Source organism: Dendrobates tinctorius, unplaced genomic scaffold (genome assembly GCF_039654945.1).
Source record: "Dendrobates tinctorius isolate UK_male_01 unplaced genomic scaffold, ASM3965494v1 ptg000007l, whole genome shotgun sequence".
NCBI classification, from domain to species: domain Eukaryota; kingdom Metazoa; phylum Chordata; class Amphibia; order Anura; family Dendrobatidae; genus Dendrobates; species Dendrobates tinctorius.
Genome location: NW_027361675.1, coordinates 32742208 through 32770006, shown reverse-complemented (window position 1 = coordinate 32770006; position 27799 = coordinate 32742208). Strand labels below are relative to the sequence as shown.

At 39.2% G+C, this 27799-nt stretch overlaps 1 protein-coding gene across 1 annotated transcript in view; it reads left to right on the top strand.

The window, feature by feature from the left end:
• The window catches only part of TBX4 (T-box transcription factor 4), a 331723-nt gene that overhangs the window by 268509 nt on the left and 35415 nt on the right, over positions 1-27799 (top strand). Inside the window, exon 5 of the mRNA XM_073571710.1 lies at positions 25906-26058. Within this exon, the coding sequence (XP_073427811.1) occupies positions 25906-26058 (153 nt within the window). The remainder of the gene's footprint in view (positions 1-25905; positions 26059-27799) is intronic.

The following is a 27799-nucleotide window of genomic DNA, read 5'->3' as shown; positions in this document are numbered from 1 at the left end:
AGGCTAAAAAGCAGAAGTATTTGACCTTGATTCACAAGGGAACAGAAAAGATAAGTTTTAAACAAGAAAATGCAACATAGACAGAACTCAATTTAACTCCTTCAGTTCCTATCATGGGTTATACCCTGACATTTGGGAATGATGTTGCCAATGTTGGGTAGGGGGGAAGGGTGTGAGGTGTAGGCCCACGTGTAGGAGGATCCTCAGATTCTGATTGAGCAAGCACTTGGGGGTGTGGGTTAAGACGCATGAGATTCCTGGGTGACAGCTGCCACCTCTCCTGAAACTCAAACACCTCATAAGGGGTATTCGGGGGTGTGCTTGCGTCAATTATGATCTAAATGGATCCTCGTACACGTAGCCGCACCTCACAGGGAAGGGAACAAAGATAATGGGCAAGGCTGCGTGAGTACTCCTCCTCTCCATCATCAGTGGCAACTCTGGTAAGAGAATTTTGGTCCTCTGTATCCACATTGGTCCTGGTATCAGTGGCAGGGATATGGCGCCTTCGTGTATGTGGCCTGGATGGCACAGCAGGCTGGGGGGAGCCCTCTAGCCAAACAGTTGGGCTGCTGCTGTTGCCGTGTTCATCCTGGATGTCGGGTGGTGCTGCAGCTGACGGTCCTTGTAGTGGCTCTGTTCCTGGTGGTGGTGTTTCTGGTGGTGGGCCAGGTTCTAGGGCAGGATCAGGTCGAGCAGGAGAAGTCACTTGGGCCTGGCTCCTTGGAAGTCACAAGATGCGCCAGACACCTCAACCCCTCCACCTACAGGATCGATGATGGCCTCTGAATCAGACCATGTCTCCCTTTCAGTGATGTTAGACTGAGTTCTGTGATTAAATATAAAATGTAGAAAAAGGACATTTTTGATCGGGCCCTATAAAGCATTTATGTCATGTGATGTTTTTGGTATACTTACGGTCTGAGATCCATAATTGGAGCGATGAGCGAGAGGCGGTCGAAATAAACATATTTCCGCTTTGTGTGGGCCACAGAACCACTTCTTGCCCGCTGCTGGCGCTCACGGTGATACTGGTCACGGATACTGCGCCAGCGTCTCATCACATCTTCGACTACAATGTGACATAAAAGAATGAAAAATTACAATTTGCCTAAAACAAGTTTTTGAACTAGTATCAAAGTCATGTGGCCTACTAGGGTGTGAGTTCTACCCAGTGTGGCATATAGCATTGGTGCAACCAGGCCAGATGCACAGGGTCGCAGTAGCTCATGTGGCAATTAGCAACTCTTTAAACTGTTTTTGCTAGGCATTATGAGGAGCTTGGGGACAGGGTAACATTCTCTCAGGGTCAAACAGTGGGTCCAAAAATAATTTACAAGCCACAAGAGCCCAATATCAGAAGCACAGGATGTGGGGGGCCTACTTGTAAAATAATTTTTTGATGGCAGGTAATTTGACATACATAATTTATGTGCACATACTTATGTGCTGCTGCTCCTCACGTGGCCAATCACCAAAATCAGGGAACATTTTGCGACATATGCGCCTCCATGCAGCCTCCTTTCTTGCCCGGTCGGCATAATGTGCATCCCGTTGGTCCCATAATTCCAGGCGATCCTGCACAAGAACAATTAGCAGCTCCACATTTAGATGCTGTACTCCGTGGAGGCGTACTTCCTGGATGTCTGGAGCGCTTTTTGAGCTAATTTGCATGTCTAAGCTTCCTGATGATGGATTGGCCCATTTCCTGTCACCAGGAGAAGTCTTGCGTATTTCTCGCAAGTCACACGGGTGGTCCGTGTGTAATGCTTTTTTTTGCACACCCATAGACTTGCATTGGTGTACTACGGTCGTAATGCGCTGACAATTGCAGCATGCTGCGATTGGCACGGACCGTAGAAAATACTCGAGAAAAATACGGCTGACGGGAGCTACCCCATAGAGAATCATTGGTCCGTGTGCAATGCGTTTTTTTAACGCCTCTCACTCGTCCGTATTCCTCTCTAGTGTGACACCGGCCTTATTTCAAATAAAGGAATTTATTTTGGCTGTGTCTTTATTTACCATGCAACTATAGGATTAGTAATGGACAGATGTCTTACAGACACCGCTCCATTACTAAGCCATGGGCGTAATGTCACCTGACACTAGAAAGGTGATATCAACCCCACAGATATGAACCCCACTTGCCGTGTAGCCGGGCAAAGCGCCAGAACTGGCGCATCTAATAGATGTGCCTTTTCTGGGCAGCTGAGGGCTGCTATTTTTAGGTTGGGGGGGCCAATATCCATGGCCCCTTACCAGTCAGAGAATGCCAGCCCCCAGCTGTCTGCTATAGCAAAGTTGGATGTCAAAAATGCGGGGGGAGGACCCCCAAGCCGTTTTGTAAAATTATTTATTTAAATAATAAAAAATATGGCGTGGGGACCCCTCTAATGTTGATAATCAACCTAAATGAACCTGACAGCTGAGGGTTGCAGCCCCCAGCTGTGAGTTTTTTTCTGGCTGTTTAGCAAAAATACAGGGGAACCCAAGCCTTTTTTAAGTTATTTATTTACAGTGCAAGAGCAGCTAATGAACAGTCCCATCCGCAGCTCCTGCTCTCTTCTAATTAGCGGTAGCAGGTGTCAGATGATCGGAGCTGTAGTTCCATCAGCTGACATCTGTGACCAGAGGTAAACTTTATACCTCCGATTACAGTTGCGCGCTCAGGCTGTCTTTTGACAATGTGGGAACCGTGGCTCTCTGACCGGCGGGGATGATTTCACTGCCAATCAGAAGCAGTGTTTGCCGTGCTGTCATGCACATAACAGTGCAGCAAACACTGGATGTTCGGGCCAAACATTCAAGTAAAAGTTTTTTCTTAATTTTTACCATATGTGCGCTGGAAGAGGGGTAGTCTTGTATGGCGAGTATATCCCAAACTCTATATTTTAACTGGAAAAGTTGGGGGTCGTCTTCTATGCCCAGTCGTCTTATACGCCAGAAAATACGGTATATATTCTCACTTGATATGTTTTTGTGAAAGAGAGTCAATGTAAAAGAAAATCAATGTAAATATATATCAAATTGGCTAATGTAAAACCAAATATGGGTAATGAAATACCCTCTTATGCTACTTTTTTAAATTGGTAAGGACTTCCATAATAATTTAGTTCACATTTGAACTAAAATTTTGAACGTCCCTGTTGGTCCATTAAAAGATATCACTGGCCTGAAAATCATTTTTATGTAACTTTATAATGCATCTCTGTTACTGAAATCCATTCTTGCATTTGTAATGTGTTTTGGCTAAACCAAGAGCTTCACCTACAGTCCCTGTGCAGCTGCTCAAATCCATTTCTTGGCATTGTTTAACCTCGATCTGCAGAGCAGACTGGGGCTCATCAACTCACAGTCTCAAGAAGAGGAAATGATTAATAAATCACTGCAGATATTTATGGGGTAAATGTGGCGTTTATGCGTTAGGTGAGGTTATTACATGATTTGTGCTCCATGATGTGAGAGACCTTTGCATTCTGGCCTGAATAAACCCACAGAGGAAAACCCAACAGCCTCTTTCTATTCACCCATTATTGTCATATCATACTGACTTTTACCATTAGAGAAACAAAGACATACCTAAAAACAGCAGAAAAGCAAAACTAACTAGCAAACTTTTAGGTAATAGATTTCTTGCATTTACAAGGTAATTCTTTATAATAATTGTAATAAGTTAATTATATAAATATATTATCACAATAAGTGTAGGGTCACACAACTGTTCTATACATCCATGAAAAACAGTACGATTATTCTGATCAGACGTTCCACCTTTTACATTCTGTCAATCCATGAAAAGAGGACAGCACTCGGATGTCGTCCGAATGAGGTCCGATTTTTTTTGTGGACCTATAAACTTGCATTGCTGATTTTCATCCAGCTCTTTGATCCAAATCGGACATTATGTACTGCAGATGGTGAAATATGCAAAGTCTTTGCAATTTTACTTTGAGGATCATTTTTCTGAAATGTTTTCACAGTTATTAGAAGCAGTTGTTTATAGATATGATGAACCTCTGACCATGTTTGCTTCTGAGAGACTCTGCCTCTCTATCATGAGCTTTTTATAAACATTCAAGTGACTTAGTAGAAAATTGACCCTCCAGCTGTTTTTATTTAGTATCACTTACTTTTCCAGCCCTCTGTTAATTTTGTTCCATCTTTTTTCAGATGTGTTGCTTCCATCAATTTCTAAATGAGTTAATTTTTCAAATGAAATGGAAAATTGTCTGACTTTCAACTTCTGATTTCTGTTCTATATTTTTTCCAAAAGAATTGTGGTTATAAGAGATTTCCAAACCATCTTGCTTCCTTTACATTTTACACATCATGTCAACTTTTTGGGAATTAGGTTTGTATAATAATCTTGAAAAGTGAAAATTAGACCACATGACCTTAAAGGTGTTTCCCCATCTAGGACATGAAATATCGATAGTATATGCCACAAAGGTCTGATGTGAGTCATATCAATGAGACTCACATCTATAGCAGGAACAAAGTCCAGGAGGCCTAGAATGTTTTAAGTTGCTACAAATTTAAACAGAAAGAGCCGTATGTGTGAAAGTGCTGTTGTCTCCATTTCTAAGGCCGAGATCACACTACCATGTGTGATGCGAGAAACTCGCACGAGTCTCTCACATCAACACCCAGCGTTGCCGCCGGCACTCATGTATTTCTATGCAGCCGCAGTTCCGGTCTTGAGTGTCAGCGGCAGTACCGGGTGTTGATGCGAGAGACTTGTGCGAGTTTCTCGCATCACACACGGTAGTGTGATCCCAGCCTAACAAAGAGGCCAGGGCTCTGGTGAAAAATGCTGCTGCAAATTCCATATGAGAGATCGGTGCTCTCTCTGTTTCTTTGTAACCATTCTACACATTGTCAAATGATGGATCTGCAAAAACGGGAATTGGCCATGTTGGAAATGGGCTAAAGGAAATTTGTTACAAGGTTTTTGCCATCTAATCTGAGAGCAGCATGACATAGAGACAGAGACCCTGATTCCAGCAATGCGTCACTTAGGGCTCATTCCCACTTGTGATGGAATCAGACGAATGCAATCCGATAAAAAAATCGGATTGCATTTGGACCAATGTTATTCTATCTTTGTGTGTTCATTTGTGGGGTTTTTTCCAGATCGGATCGGATCACGATTGGACTTGAAAAAAATCTCAGCATGCTGCGATTGTAATCGGAAATCGGATTGCATCCGCAATAGAAGTCAATGCGAGTGCTGTCCAATTTTTACACACTAATCGCATTTGAAAAGCCAGCAATTCATCTGCTGTGTACAGTAATATCAAAGCGTGACGGGTTAGAATAGAATAGATTTATACCCTTAGAATACATAGATATGTACTATACTGTAGATATCAGTGACACACACACATATATATTTATATATATTAGGTTCATAGATAGATAGAAGGTTTATTCTTTCTACTTTCTTAAAAAGGAGTGCTGCCTTCAATTTTTTCATGTATCTATCTATCTATCTATCTATCTATCTATCTATCTATCTATATATATATATATATATATATGTTTTGATGAATATTTCCTTTGAAAATGTTGTGTAAATGACTTAGAGAATATCTTGATGTAAAAGCTCATGTTAAAAACGCATTGCAGTTGGATAGCAATTGCACCGCATTCGGATATAAGGGTTCATGCTCACTTGCGATTAAATCGGACAAACTCAATCCAATAAAAAATCGGATTGAATTCGTACCAATGTTAATCTATCATTGTGTCTTCATCTACGATTTTTTTTTCCAGCTCGGATCGGATCAAGATCGGGCTGGAAAAAAAATCACAGCATGCTACGATTGTAATCGCAAATCGGATTGCATGGGATCGCATCCCGCAATAGAAGTCTATGGGTGCGATAAAAAAATTGCACAGCACTCGCACCATGCGAGTGCTGTGCAATTTTTATGCACCAGTGTCCTTTGAAAAGCCGTCAATTCATATGTGGCTATACAGTAAAATCACACTGACATGTTATAATAGAAAATATAGAATACATGTATACACATATAGAATAGGAGTGTATATGTCTCTATATATAAAAATCAATGTGTGTGTGTGTGTATCACCAACCAATCATGAAGCATCTTTCATTTCACCAGAGCTGTTCAAAAGAAGCTAAGCTGTGATTGGTTGCTATGACCAACAGTTTTCCTTGCAACCAATCACTAAGCATCTCTCATTTCACCAGAGCTGGTTAAAAGTAGCTGAGCTGTGATTGGTTGCTATGTGCAAGTTTTCCCACTTGACAACACCACAGCAGACACTGACATGGTGGGAGAAATCTAGCAACCCCAGGAACATAAGCTCCCAGCCATTGTTTGTCCTCCAGAAAGGAGCAGTGAGTACATGACAGAAATGAATCCCCCCCTCCTGTGTGGTATCATTAAGTGACACACATGAATGTAGGAAAGTGCACATATTAAATGTCATGTGGATTTAATATTTTCTCACAGACACTTTTATGCATTATTGATGTGTTACTGTGCTCTGATGCTGTGAGTTTTTTTTAAAGTGCTACTTTCCCCATAATTCACCTGAATATACCCATATAACACGTAATGCTTTTCCCATAACAACCCATTAAATATGATACTATACTGCATACAGATGCTGTACATCCATGAGCAACTCAGTCGGACAAATTACAAGTTGACTGGGCATGAAAATGTGTGTGAAGGTTTCTCTACTGTACTAAAGTTTAAGGTTTGTGCCTGTCCATTGGTGAAAAGCATGACTGTGATATTTATGGTGGCAGATAAGTGAGAATATCAGCCTGATCAGTAGAAAACCTGGGATCTTAGTGAACCATGTTTCTGTGCAATTTCACTATTCTACTTTTACTGGCTCTGACGGGATGATGTGGGATATTAGGGGTAGTAGTCCGTTGGCTCTGGCTGACAGGATGATGTGGGATATTATAGTGAATGTGGCTATGCGGAGTGGGCGGGGCTCTACATTCAGCTTTATATATATCTCTATATATAAAAATCAATGTGTGTGTGTGTATCACCAACCAATCACAAAGCATCTTTCATTTCACCAGAGCTGTTCAAAAGAATCTAAGCTGTGATTGGTTGCTATGACCAACAGTTTTCCTTGCAACCAATCCCTAAGCATCTCTCATTTCACCAGAGCTGGTTAACAGTAGCTGAGAAGCGATTGGTTGCTATGCGCAAGTTTTCCCACTTGACAACACCTCAGCAGACAGTGACATGGTGGGAGACATCTAGCATCCCCAGGAACATAAGCTCCAGCCATTGTCTGTCCCCCAGAAAGGAGCAGTGAGTACATGACAGAAATGAATCCCCCCTCCCATGTGGTATCATTAAGTGACACACATGGATGTAGGAAAGTGCACATTTTAAATGTCATGTGGATTTAATATTTTCTCACAGACACTTTTATGCATTATTGATGTGTTAATGTGCTCTGATGCTGTGAGTTTTTTTTAAAGTGTTACATTCCCCATAATTCACCTGAATATACCCATATAACACATAATGCTTTTTCCCATAACAACCCATTAACTATGATACTATACTGCATACAGATGCTGTACATCCATGAGCAACTCAGCAGGACAAATTACAAGTTGACCTGGGATCTTAGTGAACCATGTTTCTTTGCAATTTCACTATTCTACTTTTACTGGCTTTGATGGGATGATGTGGGATATTAGGGATAGTAGTCCGGTGGCTCTGGCTGACGGGATAATGTGGGATATTATAGTGAATGTGGCTATGCGGAGTGGGCGGGGCTCTACACTCAGCTTTATATATATAACGATGTGGGATATTAGGGGTAGTAGTCTGGTGGCTCTGGCTGACAGGATGATGTGGGATAATAGGGGTAGTTGTCCGGTGGCTATGGCTGATGGGACGATGTGGGATATTAGGGGTAGTAGTCTGGCGGCTGTGACGGGATAATGTGAGATATTAGGGGTAGTAGTCCGGTGGCTATGGCTGACGGGATGATGTGGGATATTAGTAGTCCGGTGGCTCTGGCTGATGGGACGGTATGGGATATTAGGGGTAGCAGTCCGGTAGCACTGGCTGACGGGATGATGTGGGATATAATAGTGAATGTGACGTGGGCGGGGCTATACACTCAGCTTTGCACACTAACTAACCATAACCATAGTTAGTTACTATGCCCGGGCAACGCTGGGCTTTTCAGCTAGTATATATATATATATATATGTGTGTGTGTGTGTGTGTGTGTGTCAGTGACGCACATATATATATATATCTTTATATTTCACAGAGAGATACATAGTAGAATAGCCGGCAATTCATTTGTCAGCTTTTGTAAATTCATTGCAGAAGCTGACAGGATTGGAGACATGGTTTACATACAGTAAACCATTGCAGAACAGTTAGATTTATGTATTTCAGTGACTAATAGTGTTAGTAGTATATGTGTGTAAAATTTGAGACCTGTAGGTATTTAATAAAAGAATGTATTCACAAGAAAAAATTGCGTGGGCTCCCGTGCAATTTCTGCACCAGAGAGGGAAAGCCAGTGACTGAGGGAAGATATTAATAGCCTAGAGAGGGACCATGGTTATTGGCCCCCCACGGCTAAAAACATCTGCCCCCAGCCACCACAGAAAAGGCGCATCTGTAAGATGTGCCAATTCTGGCACTTAGCTTCTCTCATCCCACTGGCCTGTAGAGGTGGCATATGGGATAATAAGGGGTTAATGTCACCTTTTTATTATAAGGTGACATTAAGCCTGGTTAGTAATGGAGACGTGTCAATAAGACACATATCCATTACTAATCCTGAAGTTTGTAAAGGGTTAAGTAAACACACGCACGCAGAATAAAGTATTTTAATGAAATAAAAGAACACACAGTTTTGCCATCTTTATTCTTCTGCTAAATCCAAATGAATCCCTCGATCTCCTGTAAAAAATAAAAAAACAACAATATACCATACCTGTTTGGCATACAGTCAGTCCCACGGCGTAAATAGTTTAAAACCGGAATGCTCCTATCCGGTCTGTAAACCACGGAGGAATGAATGAGAAGCTGCCTGCGCAGTCTCTCCCTCTGTGAACTCTGCAGTGTGGGAAAGTGACAGTTCATTTTCCCATGCTGCAGAGTTCATAGCAGGTCATGCTGGGAGGCTGCGCAGCATCAGCAAAGGTAGCACAGCCTCCCAGGCTGGCCTGCGATAAACTTGGCAGCGTGGGGAAATGAACTGTCACTTTCCCACACTGCAGAGTTCACCGTGGGTCAGGCTGTGAGGCTGCGCTGACGTCACTGATGCTGAAGTCGGCAGATTCTCATTCATTCATTCAATTGGATTTTACTCGCATAAAAAATGCATGACACTCGCATTACACTCATCTGACTCTCCTGCATCAAAATCGGACCGATTTTAAAATTGCCAGTGTGACTCCAGCCTTACTGGGCAGCTGGCTATACTGCACTTTTGATAAAATCACTGTTTTATCAGGATAGATAGTCTCACCAGAGGATTAGTAAACCTTCTTAGTATTTCTGAGCTGTGTATAACTCCAAGTCCACCACTTTCTTCCTATGCACAGTCTAAACAGATGCTGCCAATCAGTAATGTGAACTGGGTTATGCAGAGTTCAGTATTGAGATAACTGGTAGATATGTAGCAGCTAAAACAATGATTTTACCAAAACAAGCAAACAGTCCAGTAAGTTACACATCGATTGAATCAGGGTCTCTGCCCCTACACCATGGTGCTCTCAGATGTGGTAGTAAAAACCTGGTGACAGATTACCTTTAAATATGACCAGCATAATTATATATTTCCCACAATTAATTAATGTTAACTCCTAATCCCTTCCGGACTGGGCAAATTTCCATTTTTGCTCTTTTGTTCTTTCCTCTTCTTGTTCCAAGAGCCATCATTTTTTAATTTTTCCATCTATCTAGCTGTATGAGGGTTTGTTTTTGTAGTAGGAGTTGTAGTTTTATATGACATCATTCATATTAACATTTGATGTACTGGAAAAAAGTAAGAAAAAATCCAAATGCATTGAAATTGCCAAAAAATCCCTGCAATGTCATAATTGTGTTTTGCATTTTTTTTATGGCTTTCATTGTGCTGTAAAAATTACCTGGCAATATGATCCAGGACAGTATGCTTACAATGATGCAACATTTTTATGTTGTTTTTTTAATTTAAATGGTGTAAAAAAAATCTGAAAATTTCTCAAATTTGCCATATTCTCAAACTTATAATGTTTTCCTTTTTTATGTAGATGAAGCTGTGCAGCTTGTTTTTTGCATATTATTATTGATACCATTTTGGGGATGGGGTAGACATGTTTTAAACTCTTGTTATTGCATTTTTGGGGTGTTCTAGTAAACAAAAAAAAAGTGCAATTCTGAAGTCTTGTTTTTTTCTCTTTATGACATTTACGGCAAACAGGTTAATTAATTTTATAGATCAGGCTTTTCCAGATGCGGATAACAAATATGTTTATATTTTTTTTTCTTAATTTTTAGTGGGGTGATGCACTTTTTTTTACTTTAAAGAGGCACTCCCAACAAAGTTTTTATCCTCTTACTATATTGCAGTCATCATATTATATGTCACTGTGTACTTACAATTGCTCATTTTGCCTTTCTACACAGCTAATTCTTCTCTTTTCTTTGCTCTATGAAGAAACAGGAAGTCTCTTTTCCCTGCAGTTATCATTCCCCTCTTCAACTCCTGACCCAGTCTGCTCCCTCCCCCTACCAGGGACTATTGCAGTGACTCATGACTTGTACAGAGAAAATTGACCTCCTGCTTCTACACTGAGCATAGAAAGATTCAGCTAGTCAGTTTTTAGTCATGTGATGTAACAGACTTAATGGAAAATAGAATTACCTGGGTAGAAGTGAAAAATGAGCAATTGAAAGTACACCGTACCATATAATATGATGATTGCAATATATCAAGAGGATAAAAACTTTGATGGGAATGTTTCTTTAAATCAGTTCCCTTAGTGGACTCGAACCTACAATCATTCATACTATACAGTGGGAATGGAAAGTATTCAGACCCCTTTAAATTTTTCACTCTTTGTTTCATTGCAGCCATTTGGTAAATTCAAAAAAGTTCATTTTTTTTTCATTAATGTACACTCTGCACCCTATCTTGACTGAAAAAGACAGAAATGTAGAAATTTTTGCAAATTTATTAAAAAAGAAAAAATGAAATATCACATGGTCATAAGTATTCAGACCCATTGCTCAGTATTGAGTAGAAGCACCCTTTTGACCTAGTACAGTCATGGCCAAAAGTTTTGAGAATGACACAAATATTATATTTTCACATGATCTGCTGGCCTCTGGTTTTTATGTGTGTTTGTCAGATGTTTTTATCACATACAGAAATATAATTGCAATCATATTATGAGTAGCAAAAGGTTATATTGACAGTTAGAATGAGTTAATGCAGCAAGTCAATATTTGCAGTGTTGACCCTTCTTCTTCAGGACCTCAGCAATTCTCCCTGGCATGCTCTCAATCAACTTCTGGATCAAATCCTGACTGATAGTCCATTCTTGCAAAATCAATGCTTTTATTTTGTCTGAATTTGAAGGTTTTTGTTTGTCCACCCGTCTCTTGATGATTGACCACAAGTTCTCAATGGGATTAAGATCTGGGGAGTTTCCAGGCCATGGTCCCAAAATCTCTATGTTTTGTTCCCTGAGCCATTTAGTTATCACCTTTGCTTTATGGCAAGGTGCTCCATCATGTTGAAAAAGGCATTGTTGATCGCCAAACTGCTCTTGGACGGTTGGGAGAAGTTGCTCTTGGAGGACATTCTGGTACCATTCTTTATTCATGGCTGTGTTTTTAGGCAAGACTGAGAGAGAGCCCATTCCCTTGGCTGAGAAGCAACCCCACACATGAATGGTTTCAGGATGCTTGACAGTTGGCATGAGACAAGACTGGTGGTAGCGCTCACCTGGTCTTCTCCGAATAAGCCGTTTTCCAGATGTCCCAAACAATCGAAAAGGGGATTCATCAGAGAAAATGACTTTACCCCAGTCCTCAGCAGTCCACTCCCTGTACCTCTTGCAGAATATCAGTCTATCCATGATGTTTTTCCTGGAGAGAAGTGGCTTCTTTGCTGCCCTCCTTGAGACCAGGCCTTGCTCCAAGAGATGCACTCACACCTGCCTGCTGCCATTCCTGAGCAAGCTCTGCACTGCTGGTAGCCCGATCCTGCAGCTGAAACACTTAAGAGACGGTCCTGGCGCTTGCTGGTCTTTCTTGGGCGCCCTGGAGCCTTTTTGGTAACAAGGGAACCTCTCTCCTTGAAGTTCTTGATGATGCGATAGATTGTTGACTGAGGTGCAATCTTTCTAGCTGCGATACTCTTCCCTGTTAGGCCATTTTTGTGCAGTGCAATGATGACTGCACATGTTTCTTTAGAGATAACCATGGTTAACAGAAGAGAAACAATGATGCCAAGCACCAGCCTCCTTTTAAAGTGTCCAGTGGTGTCATTCTTACTTAATCATGACAGATTGATCTCCAGCCCTGTCCTCATCAACACCCACACCTGTGTTAATGGAGCAATCACTGAAACGATGTTAGCTGGTCCTTTTAAGGCAAGGCTGCAATGATGTTGAAATGTGTTTTGGGGGATAAAGTTCATTTTCTAGGCAAATATTGACTTTGCAAGTAATTGCTGTTAAGCTGATCACTCTTTATAACATTCTGGAGTATATGCAAATTGCCATTAGAAAAAAATGAAGCAGTAGACTTTGTAAAAATTAATATTTGTGTCATTCTCAAAACTTTTGGCCATGACTGTACAGTCAGGAGTCTTCTTGGGAATGATGTATCAAATTTTTCACACCTGGATTTGAGGATCCTCTGCCATTCTTCCTTGCAGATCCTCTCCAGTTCCATCAGGTTGGATGATGAATGTTGGTGCACAGCCATTCTCAGGTCTCTCAATAGATGCTCAATTGGGTTTAAGTCAAGGGTTAGGCTGGGTCAGTCAAGAATGGTCACAGAATTGTTCTGAAGCCACTCCTTCGTTATTTTAGCTGTGTGCTTAGGGTCATTGTCTTGTTGGAAGGTGAACCTTTGGCCAAGTCTGAGATCCAGATCACTCTGGATTAGGTTTTCATCCAGGATATCTCTGTACTTGGCTGCATTCATGCTTCCTTCAATTGCAACCAGTCATCCTGTCACTGCAGCTGAAAAACACCCTATAGCATGATGCTACCACCATCATGCTTCACTGTTGGGATTGTATTTGGCAGGTGATGAGCAGTGCCTGGTTTTCTCCACACATACTGCTTAGAATTATCACTGAAAAGTTCTATCTTCCTCTCATCAGACCAGAGAATCTTATTTCTCATAGTCTGGGAGTCCTTCATGTGTTTTGTAGCAAACTCTATGCAGGCTTTCATGTCTGACACTGAGGAGAGGCTTCAGTCAGGCCACTCTGCCATAAAGGCCCAACTGGTGGAGGGCTGCAGTGATAGTTGACTTTGTGGAACTTTCTCCCATTTCCCTACTGCATCTGTGGAGCTCAGCCACAGTGATCTTGGGGTACTTCTTTATATCTCTCACCAAGGCTCTTCTCCCACGATTGCTCAGTTTGGCTGGACGGCGAGGTCTTGGAAGATTTCTGGTGGTCCCAAACTTCTTTCATATAAGGATTATGGAGGCCACTGTGCTCTTAGGAACCTAGAGCACTGCAGAAATTATTTTGCAACCTTGGCCAGATCTGTGCCTTGCCACAACTCTGTCTCTGATCTCCTTGGCCAGTTCCTTTGACCTCATGATTCTCATTTGGTCTGACATGCACTGTGAACTGTGAGGGCTTGTATAGACAGGTGTGTACCTTTACAAATCAAGTCCTATCAGTTTAATTAAACACAGCTTGACTCAAATGAAGGAGTAGAACCATCTCAAGGAGGATCACAAAGAATTGGACAGCATGTTACTTAAATATGAGGTTCTGAGAAAAGGGTCTGAATACTTAAGGTCATGTGATATTTCAGTTTTTCTTTGTTAATAAATTTGCAAAAATTTCTACATTTCTGTTTTTTTGAGTCATGATGGGGTGCAGAGTGTACATTAACGGGAAAAAAATGAACTTATTTTAATTTACCAAATGGCTGCAATGAAACAAAGAATGAAAAATTTAAAGGGGTCTGAATACTTTCCGTACCCACTGTATAATCCAATAAATTGCACAATTGTGGCTCTCCTGTGGCTGAGCAGATACAGGCACTTTCTGCAGGACTCCAATTGACATTGTATTTGTAACCCATTGCTTTCACAGAATCATGTTGCGAGGGGATAATGGGAGCTAGAGCACGTGCACACCGACTATGACATAATTTAAATTACGCTTTCAGAGATTGACAGCTGCTTTTTAAGGCCAAAATACAGCAATTGGAGCAAGCATCAGTAGCTCCAGTTACCTGATATGATGCTGCCGGCTAGGTAACACAGCCAGCATCTACCTGGTATGATGCTTGCTCAGCTTTGACTCTACTCCATATACAAAGACCTCTTATGTAAATGCTTGAAGGGGTTGTTCAGAAGTTACGCTTTTATAAAAGCAGGGAATGGTTTAAAAAATAAATACTTTTTTAAAAAAAACATTACTTCAGTGCCTAAGCTACAGTGGTCCTTTTTGTTACCTAGCTACTTTCTGGTTGCTGATCATGTGACATAATCCCTGGCTTCATTGGTGAGGCCTTTATGTATGACACAAAAACTGTGGAGAAACAGCATGTGCGTCAAGATGCGTAATTTCAACCAAACCATCTAAGTAATTATGTGTGATTATGGGATAGAACAGTAAAATAAGTATTCTTTTTTTTTTTTGCAGATTTCCTTTTCAAATCTTTACTTATTTATTATTTTATTTTTGCTGGGGTGAGGGGACAAGATGAGGTTCATTTTAAACACAATGTCACTCTTACCATTAGGCAATGTATTGTGTTGCCCCTGTATTGAAATGAATAGGACTGACCTGCAGTACCAAAGATTGTCCATATATAATAGTAGTGATTTACTAAAAAAAATAAATAAATAAAATAAATAACAGTTCTATACAATTCTGTATCATACAATATACGGTATGGCAATGGTATTTGGGCACCACACTGTTTGACACTTACAGCAAGGTACTATATAACAATGTTATTTGCACACTATAAGGTTGGTTAGACAAGTGTTAATAGCGTTCTAAATTATTTAGAAAAATGATTTTCCATTATATGCAATCTGTAAATTGTGAATATTTCCGTTTACAAGGATGGCTTCAAAAAGCAATGATGTGTTTTCCATAAGCAATGTGATATGCATTCTTTGGCATTCTTTAAGTGTGTTGATGATTGATTTGCTTTATATCCAGTCAAAGATGCCATAGTGAAGGCTAAAAAAATATAATTAACCATGCTTTATATATAATATATAGTAATGTGCAACAATGTTTATTGAAATTAATTGTGGGTGAGTTCTTGATACCTGAGTGGTTTATTATCCAGTCTACCTTTTTTTCTGCAAGAGGGTAAGTAAAGGACAGTATCTGGAATATGTCAGCAATAAAAATCACATTGGAGAGTTAAATGAGCAACTACGGAGGCCAAGCAGAAGTTCATCCATTTAAGATTTTTCAAAGACTGTTTTTCTTATCCACCTAAATGTGGCTAATATTACTGCCGTTTACATGCAGACTAGCTTCTATTATGCTCCGTTTCATTTTTGTCCAAGCGCATGTGTCTATGGGCCATTACCTGCAAGATGAAGAACCTTGATCGCATTTATACATACCAATTCTGTTTCTTGTTATCTGCCAGATGCTGTCTCATATAAAAGACATAGTGCAGAATTGGCAAGCGTAACAAGAATGGATGATGTTTTGGCCCTGATTCTTATATTCAGCGAATCACACTGAGCGTGTTTAGATAGATTCATCCGTATACAGTAGCTACATGAAAATCCAGCAACATGCAAAAGTTTTAATCGCATCACAGATCAAATATAAATTGATCTTTTCTTTTCTTTAAAGGTTGATGATTTGAGGAAAGTTGAAACATACAATTCTCATTCTTGTCTAACTGTAAAACTGATGTTGTTGCCCATAGCAATTAGTATAGTTGTTATTAAAAGTGCATTATTCATTTTTTTCATTGACTGGAGGGAATTACCTTTCAAAATGTCTTATTCATGCATGAGTGTTTTGGCTCACAAAAATTGCTATCAGTTGTATTAGTTTTCAGAGTTGTTTTTGTGCATTAGAGAAGTCTATAGAGAAAACATAAGAAAATGGCCATATATTGAGCATGCTATATTTGAAAAAACAAACAAACATATAATGGATCCCAAAAATGCACCAAAATTAAAACAAAGGACCCAAAAATGAAAAAAAAAAAAAAAAAAATCCTTGCTTAGAGAACATTTTATTGTTTACAATAGACTATAATGTAACTTATAAGAAGCAGTAGTTTGCAGCAAATGTAGCACATTTTCTATTAAGGCACTGGGTCTGATATACTAAGTCCAGCGTTGTTTACTCTGGTCTTCATAAGGAGGCGTGCTGGGATCAGACACTCATGATTCATGAAGAAGTATATACTGTACCTCTTCAAAAATCGAGAGCAATAGACGAGTGGCGTGCACTCTGTGTGCTCCTTGCCACATATCCTTCTCCAGACCTTGGTGGAGTAAGATTTGTGGCGTAGCAAACACCACCACTTGTCATGAATTTGAAGAGCAGTGGTCACCACGTTATTGGCCCACCCCATCTCAGCCCACCTTGTCAGAGCTGGGCGAAAATGGCGGGAGAACTCCAAAAGTTGCCTTAGTTTAGCACAGCCACTAGTTGCACCAAAATTATGTGACTTTTCAAAGCTTTTTACGAGCTTTGATTAATCGGGACCATGTGTGAAGCAAACTTGTACTGTATGAAAGTGACCACTCACTGCAGGCCAGAGCAGTACCCAAAATGTCCTTGCTCCAGCCCGGTTGAGCACAAGAATGGGGATTTAACTGGTGAGTACACGTTCTTTTATTTTACCACAATTCACTCTGTAGGACAAATTTGTCAGGAACTTGAAACTCCCTTTTAGTAATGATATTCTCACATTGTACAGTGGTATGTAAAAGTTTGGGCATCCCTAGACAAAATTGCTGTTATTGTGAACAGTTAAGCAATTTGAAGATGAAATAATCTCTAAAATGGCTAAAACTAAAGTGTTTAAAAAAAAAATCAAACTCCAACAGACACTGCATCCTAATGCAGCTGTTTATTTGCTTTATGGTCTGATTGGTTCTTTTTACTCATTCACATAATGTATTGTGCTTTTGTTAAGGCTGATGGACACTTTAAGTTAAATCTCTGTAAGGTGGAGGTGAGAATTTTATATCCTGACCACAGATGGTGTCAAATTAACGTTCTCACATTTTTTTTTTCATGGTGTGAATGTGCTATGCAATTGGATGAGAATAAACTACTAAAAATAACAGTAGTACTACTACTTGGATAGGGAAAAATGTATTTTTGGCTGTTACTCCTAAGGCCAGATGGTCATCAGCTTCTGCCTTGTCTGGGACACAGATGCTTCTGAAATTTAATACTCATAAAGTTCATATGAATATAGCTTATATGCCAATAATTATACCATTACTCCGGAAAACAAAAACTGGGGTGGAAATAGGTCACTGGATTTCATCATGTTTATTGTTGGCCTTTGATTTCACTTTTTGGTGAAACAATGGTGGCAATTTTCCCATTAGCATTTGTGAAGATTTTCCTCAAATTTGTGCATTTTTGTTAATTTTTCCTTTGGACAAAGACATGTATTTCCAGTGAACAGCAGTCTACTTTCGATTTTCAATCCTTCTCCAAATTGCATTGCTTTCTATTTATTGTTTCAAATATCATTATTCCTGATCACAAATGTAAGTAGTCCTTAGAGACCAATCACAATAATTATTATTATTGACATCCCATCTAGACTAGATTTTCAGTTTTCTTATTATTAGTGTCTGATTCTTTGAAAAGACCAGCACCTTAGAAGACCAATTTTTCACTCCAACTTTGGTTGGGTTCACTTGACCATATTTTTAGGCCGAGTGCTGTCCATGAAAAAATGGACAGAGCAGAGACAGCATTCAGACCAGTGTTATTCAATGGCGTAGTGAAGATGAGCAATTTTTCATTAACTGAATCTGCACATGAAGAAAATCACACTATGCGCTAGTTTCTTCCTTGTGTTGGATGAGACTCACCCATTGAAGTTTATGGGTCGGCAGATTCCATACAGAACCACCAAATATCATCTGATTTTTATTGATACATTGCAATTTCTTAACAACGAAAACTGCATCTAGTCTTGCAAATGTTCAAATGCTGCTGCTGCCTAAAAACTGAGTGCAGGCAGATTTCATAGAGATGACATTGCATGGATTGCGGTTGGATAATAAATGAGAAATGAAAAAAAAATCAGATGGGTTTCCTGGATTATATTTAATGCGTTCGTGTGAACCCAGCCTTTGGTGGTCATGTTAAAAAAGTTTCACCAGTTCCATAGTTATGACTTTTTTGCTAAATAGTTTAACCATTTTTCCTCTGATAGAAATAAGTGCAAGACCGGGTTTATATGAAAATCATCTGTGTTTCATCCTGAACACTCGGATAATTTTAATCCAAATTTCTTTCATATTGTCATCCATGTGTCCGTTTATTATGTTATTGTGCCATATTTGTGACATCTGTGTGAGATTCATTTTCATTCATCTACATTCAAAAATGTAGATGATGAAATACAGTTTTCTAGGTTAATAATGCAAATGTATCCATAAAAATCAGGTGCCACAAAGATGTTCTGTATGAGATCCGATTTTTGTAAACACCCATTGACTTCAATGGGCGAGTCTCATTCAAGACTTGGAAAAGAATGGCGCATGATGTGATTTGTTTTCAATTAGTCACTTTGTGTGAAAAAACTGTCATCTGAACAGCCCTATTGAATTTACATTGGTTAGTGTACTGTCTGATTTTCACTCGGACAGCACATGTCCGTATTATGCGCTCACCTGAAAGAGCCCTAAAAGTGATTACTATATAGGATTTTTATAAAGTATTCAAAAGGTATTTAGAAACTGTACAATTTTAGCATGATTGCACTAATATTCAGAAAAATATACTGCTCAAAGAAATAAAGGGAACACAAACAGCCTGTTGCAAATGGAATAGTGTTCCCTTTATTTTTTTGAGCAGTATATTTTTTGTCTTGATCTCATAATTTTGAATTTGACTTTTTTAATTCATTATGAATGTTCATTACTGATAAATGTGAACTCTTTGGAGGCATAACTTGAAATTAATACAAGTCCAAAACTTTCAAAGGATGCCTCCTTCTATTTTCCATTTATAGTACTGGTTGGTGTAATAAGATGCAGAGTCCAAGTGCATAAGCAAACTCGCTGGTCCCTATTTTTAAACCAGTGTATGGCTCGAATGAACAAATAATTGATATTGTCCATTTTTTTGCAGTTGTAAAACAGTCCTGCACCTAATGGAACAACCTATTGCATTCTCTCTTATTTCTCCATATGGATGTCATAGTCCAAAATGTGTAGTACAGTACACAGAAGAAATTTACTGAGCCTCCCCAGGTTCAGCACTGATTCCCCATTACTGCTCTTATCTGTTATTATCTGCAGTGTTGAAGTGACTTCGACAGCGCTTCAGCCAATACATAAGATCTGTGAAGCTAAGGACTCAGGCAGAGCCACTGAGCCCTCTTTTTTTGCTCCAGCATTCGATGTGGTGTCAGCACAGAACATAATATCAGACTCCAGGAGCAGCCGCAGAGACTCAATGCTGGACTCGGAGAGGATGAGTACAGTCATAGCTCCCAACTGTCTAGGATTCAGCAGGACTGTCACGTTTTAAGGGCTTTGTCTTGCAACTTGCTCTCACTCTCATCTCTCTGACATCGTTATTGCTCTTTAGCTCCTTCGTGTTGGGTAGCAGGGCTGGTAATTTTGCATTTATATTAAATGAATAAACAATTCTCAACTTGTGATCTGGTCTCTCCAGGAATCAAACACACAAACACTTACATAGCAGTCAGCAGTTAAAACCATGAATCACAGGCTGTACTGATCAGCACAGAAAAATTTGGTGTATTTGAGCTGCATTGCACTGAACCCACAGGCCGATAATAATGGCACTGAGGCTGGGATCACAAATGCGAGAAACATGGCTGAGTCTCACATGTTAATACCCAGCATTGCAGCCGGCACTTGGGAGCAGAGCCTGCGGCTGCATGTATTGCTATGCGGCCAAACGCTCCGATCCAAGTGCCATCGGCAGTGCCAGGTAATAACATGCGAGTGCAGAGTGCACACAGAAGAGTGCACGCAGAAGTTTTTTGACACAGTGTGTACACACAAAGTTTAAAACTGTCCCTCACTCCAGCTGCGTTCTGTCCCTACATTAATCAGAGCAGAATGGTGGTGACACCCGTGATCCAGCATTTATATAGACTGGGTCACATGGTGCGTGGGCCAATCACAGCCATGCCAATACTTGCCCTAGCTGTGATGGCTCTGGAAGTGCCCACGGCCTAAAAGTTTGTTGATTGGCTATGCTGCAGCCTTTCAGCAAACTTTATTAAGCATCTGAACCTGAACAGTAAACCTGTCATCCGTAGTGTTGAGCGATACCATCCGATATCCAGAAATATCAGATCGGATTGGATCGGCCCGATACACAAAAAGTATTGGGTATCGCCGATTTCGATACCGGAAGTCCCATTCAAGCCAATGGGACAGAAATGTCGGATTTAAAAAAAACCCTTTCTTTCCTTGTACATCCAGTTCAGGAGGGGGGAAGACTGTGGGCGGTGCGTGGGCAGACACTGCATGTCTGTGTGTGCGGGCGGGCTCTGTGCAGGCCTCTCGGGGGTCTGTATGGGCCTAACGGGGGTCTGTGCCGGCTGCCGGTGGTCTGTACGGGTCTGCTGGGGGTCTGTGCTGGCTGCCGGGGGTCTGTATGGGCCTGCCGGGTGTCTGTGCTGGCTGCCGGGGGGTCTGTGCTAGTTGCCGGCGGTCTGTACGGGCCTGCCGGGGGGGTCTGTGCCGGCTGCCGGCGGTCTGCAAGGGCCTGCCGGGGGTCTGTGCCGGCTGCCGGGGGTCTGTACGGGCCTGCCGGGGGTCTGTGCCAGCTGCCGGGGGTCTGTGCTGGCTGCCGGCGGTCTGTACGGGCCTGACGGAGGTCTGTGCCAGCAGTCTGTATGGGCCTGCCGGTGTTCTGTGTGTGTGCAGGCATCGTCTGATGGGACTACAAGTCCCATCGTGCGATGCCTGCTACAATGACAGTGATTGACACATTAGCCAATGATGGGACAGTAGTAGTCCCATCATCCAGCTAATGTGTTGAATGTAAAAAAAAACCCACAAACATACATACTACATACATACTACATACATACAACATTCAAACAACATACATACTACATACATACTTCATATATACTACATTCATATAACATACATACTACATACATACTACATATATACTACATTCATACAGCATACATACATACTACATACTACATACATACAACATTCATACAACATACATACATACTACATACATACTACATACATACTACATTCATACAGCATACATACATACTACATACATACTACATATATACAACATTCATACAACATACATACTACATATATACTACATTTATACAGCATACATACATACTACATACATACTACATATATACTACATTCATACAGCATACATGCATACTGCATACATACTACATATATACAACATTCATACAACATACATACATACTACATACATACTACATACATACTTAATATATACTACATTCATACAACATACATACATACTACATATATACTACATTCATACAACATACATACATACTACATACATACATACAACATACATAAAACATGCTACAGATATACTACATACATACTACATAAATACTACTTACTACATACAATACATTCATACATTCATACAATACATACTTATAGACATACAGTACATATAACATAGAGTACATACTCACCATTACTAGTCACATTGTTCCCCGAAGCCAGTGTCATCTGTGAAAAAAATATGAAAAAAACAAACCACCAAATACTCCCTGTTCCGCAGAAATCCATGAGTGTCCCACAACATTCTCCCGTGGAGAATAGCAGCATCAGCTGATGCGACTGTTCTCTAGGGGCTCCAGGAATCCAATGACGGGAGGTAGGTATCCTTCCGCACAGTATTCCTCCGCTACTGTAAAAAAATGGTCCCTAGTCTCACTTTTGGCATTGCTGTGTGAGAAAGTTCCCAGGCAGCTTTTGCCATAAAGTGAGACTAGGGACTATTTTTTTACAGTGGCAGAGGAACACAGTGCGGAAGGATACCTACCTCCCGTCATTGGCTTCCTGGAGCTCCTAGAGAATGGTCGCATCAGATGATGCTGCTGTTCTCCACGGGAGATCGTTGTGGGACACTCGTGGATTTCTGCGGAACAGGGAGTATTTGGTGGTTTGTTTTTTTCATATTTTTTTCACAGATGACACTGGTTTCGGGGAACAATGTGACAAGTAATGGTGAGTATGTACTCTATGCTATATGTACTGTATGTCTATATGTATGTATTTTATGAATGTATGAATGTATTGTATGTAGTATGTATGTAGTATATCTGTAGCATGTTTTATGAATGTTGTATATATGTATGTAGTATGTATGTATGCTGCATGAATGTAGTATATATGTAGTATATATGTAGTGTGTATGTATGCTGTATGAATGTAGTATATATGTAGTATGTATGTAGTATATGTGTAGCATGCTTTATGTATGTTGTATGTAGTATTTATGTATGCTGTATGAATGTAGTATATATGTAGTATGTATGTTGTATGAATGTAGTATATATGTAGTAAATATGTAGTATGTATGTATGAATGTATGTTGTATATATGTAGTATGTATGTAGTATGTATGTTGTATGAATGTAGTATATATGTAGTATGTATGTAGTATATCTGTAGCATGTTTTATGTATGTTGTATGTATGTATGTAGTATGTATGTATGCTGTATGAATGTAGTATATATGTAGTATGTATGTAGTATGTATGTAGTATGTATGTTGTATGAATGTAGTATATATGTAGTATATATGTAGTATGTATGTATGACTGTGGTATATAAAGTATGTAGTATGTATGTAGTATGTATGTATGTTGCATGAATGTAGTATATATGTAGTATGTGTATGTATGTAGTATGTATGTATGTTGTATGAATGTTGTATATATGTAGTATGTATGTATGCTGTATGAATGTAGTATATATGTAGTATATATGTAGTTTGTATGTATGCTGTATGAATGTAGTATATATGTAGTATATATGTAGCATGTATGTATGCTGTATGAATGTAGTATATATGTAGTATATATGCAGTATGCATGTTGTATGAATGTTGTATATATGTAGTATGTATGTAGTATGTATGTATGTTGTATGAATGTAGTATATATGTAATATATGTAGTATGTATGTATGCTGTATGAATGTAGTATATATGTAGTATATATGTAGTATGTATGTATGCTGTATGAATCTAGTATATATGTAGTATGTATGTATGCTGTATGAATGTAGTATATATGTAGTGTGTATGTAGTATGTATGTATGCTGTATGAATGTAGTATATATGAAGTATGTATGTAGTATGTATGTATGCTGTATGAATGTAGTATATATGTAGTATGTATGTATGCTGTATGAATGTAGTATATATGTAGTATGTATGTAGTATGTATGTATGTTGTATGAATGTAGTATATATGAAGTATGTATGTAGTATGTATGTTGTATGTATGTAGTATGTATGTAATATGTAGTATGTATGTTTTGTTTTTTTGTTTTTTTACATTCAACACATTAGCTGGATGATGGGACTATTACTGTCCCATCATTGGCTAATGTGTCAATCACTGTCATTGTAGCAGGCATAGCCCGATGGGACTTGTAGTCCCATCGGACGATGCCTGCACACACACACACACACAGACCCCCGGCAGGCCCGTACAGACCGCCGGCAGCCAGCACAGACCCCCGGCAGGCCCGTACAGACCGCCGGCAGCCGGCACAGACCTCCCGGCAGCCAGCACAGACCTCCGGCAGGCCCGTACAGACCGCCGGCAGCCGGCACAGACCCCCGGCAGGCCCGCACTGACCGCGCATCATGATGCGCACAGACGGCGCATCATGATGACATCATTTCAGCAGCCAATCACAGCCACAACAGTGGCTCATTGCATTATGGGAACTTCTGATTCCGGTATTTGATATTGAAAAAATATCGGTACTCGGTATCGGAATTCCGATACAGCGAATATCGGCCGATACCCGATATTTGCAGTATCGGAATGCTCAACACTAGTCATCCGGTAAAATGTCTGTGTTTGGGATTCGGTATTGGACACTAGGCATCTGGTATGAACCCTGAAATTTGACTTTTATAGACATTTGAGTATTACATCATTCCTGACATACTTTTACATTCAGTTATTTTTTTTACTTCCTATAAAATTACTAAAAAGTAATGAAAAACAAATACAATAATGTTTCATTCACTTTTTTAAAAAATAATAAACATCACAAATGAGCAAAATGAGGCCATGTAATCATTTAGCGTAAATGCTGCGTTTTTTTACTGCTTTTTTCTGTACGTTTTCTACAGGTTTCTGGACCACACAACAAAATAACAGTTTTGTTTGATTTTTGTGTGTTTGCTACATTTCTTTTGTACATTTTCTGCTTTATTTGATGGGCTTTTGGTGTGGATGTGAAGCCACGATTTTATTGCTTTTTATAATAGTACAGAAAAGCTTTGATTCTCTGCTTAAAAATGAAGCTGCACTTTATTTTTTACATTTGTTTCTTTCAAGCTCTACATACAGTAGAAGCTTATAGAGAAAATAACAGAAATTCTTCTGTGTTTAATTGTCCAAGCAAAGTGGATGTGATTTCATGAAAACTTTGCCATCTGTGCGCCTAAAGACACTGCTGATCTGTGTGGTTTTGGTGCATATTTTCTTTAGAGGCTTCTATATGGAGCATAAAAAAACTAAGTAAAAAACAGGTTTTCTGTATTATAACAACCACATTTAAAATTCTGCTTCACATCTGGACTAAAAATGCATCAAATAAGAGGGAAAAAGCATGAAAAATCCAGCAAAAACGCAATAGCTATAGAAGATTGTTATTGCATAGTTTGGTGCGGATATCTGCAGAAAACAAAAAACATAATATTTATGCAACGTGTGGACATGGCCTTACAGACACCAAAAAAAATCACAAATGTCATATAGTGAAGCTTGCATGGAAATGAGAAAGTTCTGGCTGCTACGCCTATGAATGGATTAAAAAATATATATCCATAGGTCTCAAGTAGAGATTGATGAGTATATTCAATTTAATGTATATGCAGTAATTGGATTACTCCTTCCTAGGTGCATTGCTCTATATTTATTAACATTAAATCTCATTTGCCAAGTGTTTGCCCATTCAGACATCTTATCCATTGGCCAGTCAATGCATTGCAGTCCAAGCATAGTCCGTTTAATTTGGACATCTGAATGAGCCCTAACATGAATACAATAAAACATAACTTTTAATAGAGTAATAAAACAAAGTGCTGCTTAATAGAGATACCAGTATATATGCTATATTGTTTTATTTTGCTGCAGTTTAATCTAAATTAGCATTTTCGGCAAAATACATTTATCTAGCTTTCAAACTTATAAATAAAGTTATGATTTTTTTTTATTTCAGATTATATTGAATTCAATGCATAAATACCAACCAAGGTTACATATAGTCAAAGCAGATGAAAACAATGCATTTGGATCAAAGAACACAGCTTTCTGTACACACGTGTTTTCAGAGACGGCCTTTATATCTGTGACCTCTTATCAGAATCACAAGGTGAGTGAGGTTATGCTAACTTTTCTAATGCTTTTCTCTTTTATTAGAGATCTAATGGGATGCCATGACTGAGGCTGTCCATACATTAGATATTATAACTTAGGTGACTCTTTTCTCAATGATGTGTTTGGTAATGGTTGGTTTGTGAAGATTATGTTCTGCACTACAGTGTCATACAATAAGATATTAAATTGCATATCAGTCTTACCTTGCTTTGACCTGATCAGAGAAGATAAATATCATAACAGGAAACACAAACAGTTGGCATTTGCCAGATAGAGAATGTATAGTGTTTGTTATGAAAAGCTTCACAATTATGCCAATGATAACTAACAGCAACCAAGAAAACCCTAAACGTCAAACCAACTTTCTCATAAAACTCTGCTTTTAGTAAGTGTTTGTCATGATCTTTCATGTCAAAACCGTTTGGCTACAAAATACGGCAGAAAGACTCGTCTATACTGGCCATTGTAGCCATCTAAGACTCTAGTTTATTGGCAACTAATCTTCAGAAATTCACGTGCACAAAAACAGGTTGATATACATACATAAAAAAAACCTTAGGCTAAAAGGTATATAGGAGCAGTTATGTGTCCAGGTTTATAAAAAAAATGTTTTTTTTGTAGATTTTTCCACGTGGTGGCAGCTTTTGTGTGTATTGTTTAAAAAAATTTTTAAACTGCTTTGAAATAATGTTTGATTTTAATTCAGGAATAACAACTTTCAGTTTGAAACCATTCAAACATTGTCCCTTATGGGAGATTGCCTAATGATTTTGCAACCCAAAAAGCCTCATATGTCATTCAAACGTAGCAGCAAATCTAATAATGATGAGAAAATCTTGGCCATAAATCTAAGGTGAAAAGTAATTACAGCACATGTATTTATTGAGAAGTTATGAATATGGTGGCCATAAAACTTCAGGTTTACAGCTGTGTCAAATCCGAGCACATATTTAGGAAAGTGAGTTGGTGCCTAGTGTTTATGGAATCAAATGATATACCATCTAGAGGAACAGAGCAGATGCTGCACTACTCCCCATACAAAACATAAATCTATTGACATCTCTTTAGCTATGCCACGTTCCACAGCCTAATCTGACACCATTTTTCAATTTAAACACATACCAGTAATGATTTGTGACCCACATAATCTGAGTGACATCTGTTGTATATAACAGCAAATATTGCTTCTCTTATCTATGGGTTCCTTTAAAGAATAGTTCAGTAATGCCACTGAGAATGAGTTTTAGTGTTCATACCCATATGCGTGAAAAAAAGTTCCAACATTAGGACCAAAAAAACAGACGAGTGTCATGCGGGTACAATGCGATTTTCACACCTAGCATCTAATTTACATCTGAGTGCAGTGCGATTGCTATCCGATTGCAATGCGATTTTAACATGAGCTTTTACATACAGCAATTCTCTGTCATTTACACATCGTTTTCAAAGGAAATATTCGTCAAAACACACACAAATATATATATATATATATATATATATGGTAGATAGATAGATAGATAGATAGATAGAAGAAAAGCCGTCAATTTGTGTGCGCGTACAGTAAAATCACACTGACAGGTTAGAATAGAATAGATAGAATAGATATAAACACATAGAATACACATATATATATATATATAATATATAAAGCTCAATGTGGGTGTGTATGTATGTATGTATGTATGTCCAGGACTGGCATCCACACCGTCGCAGCTACAGCCACAAAATATGGCACA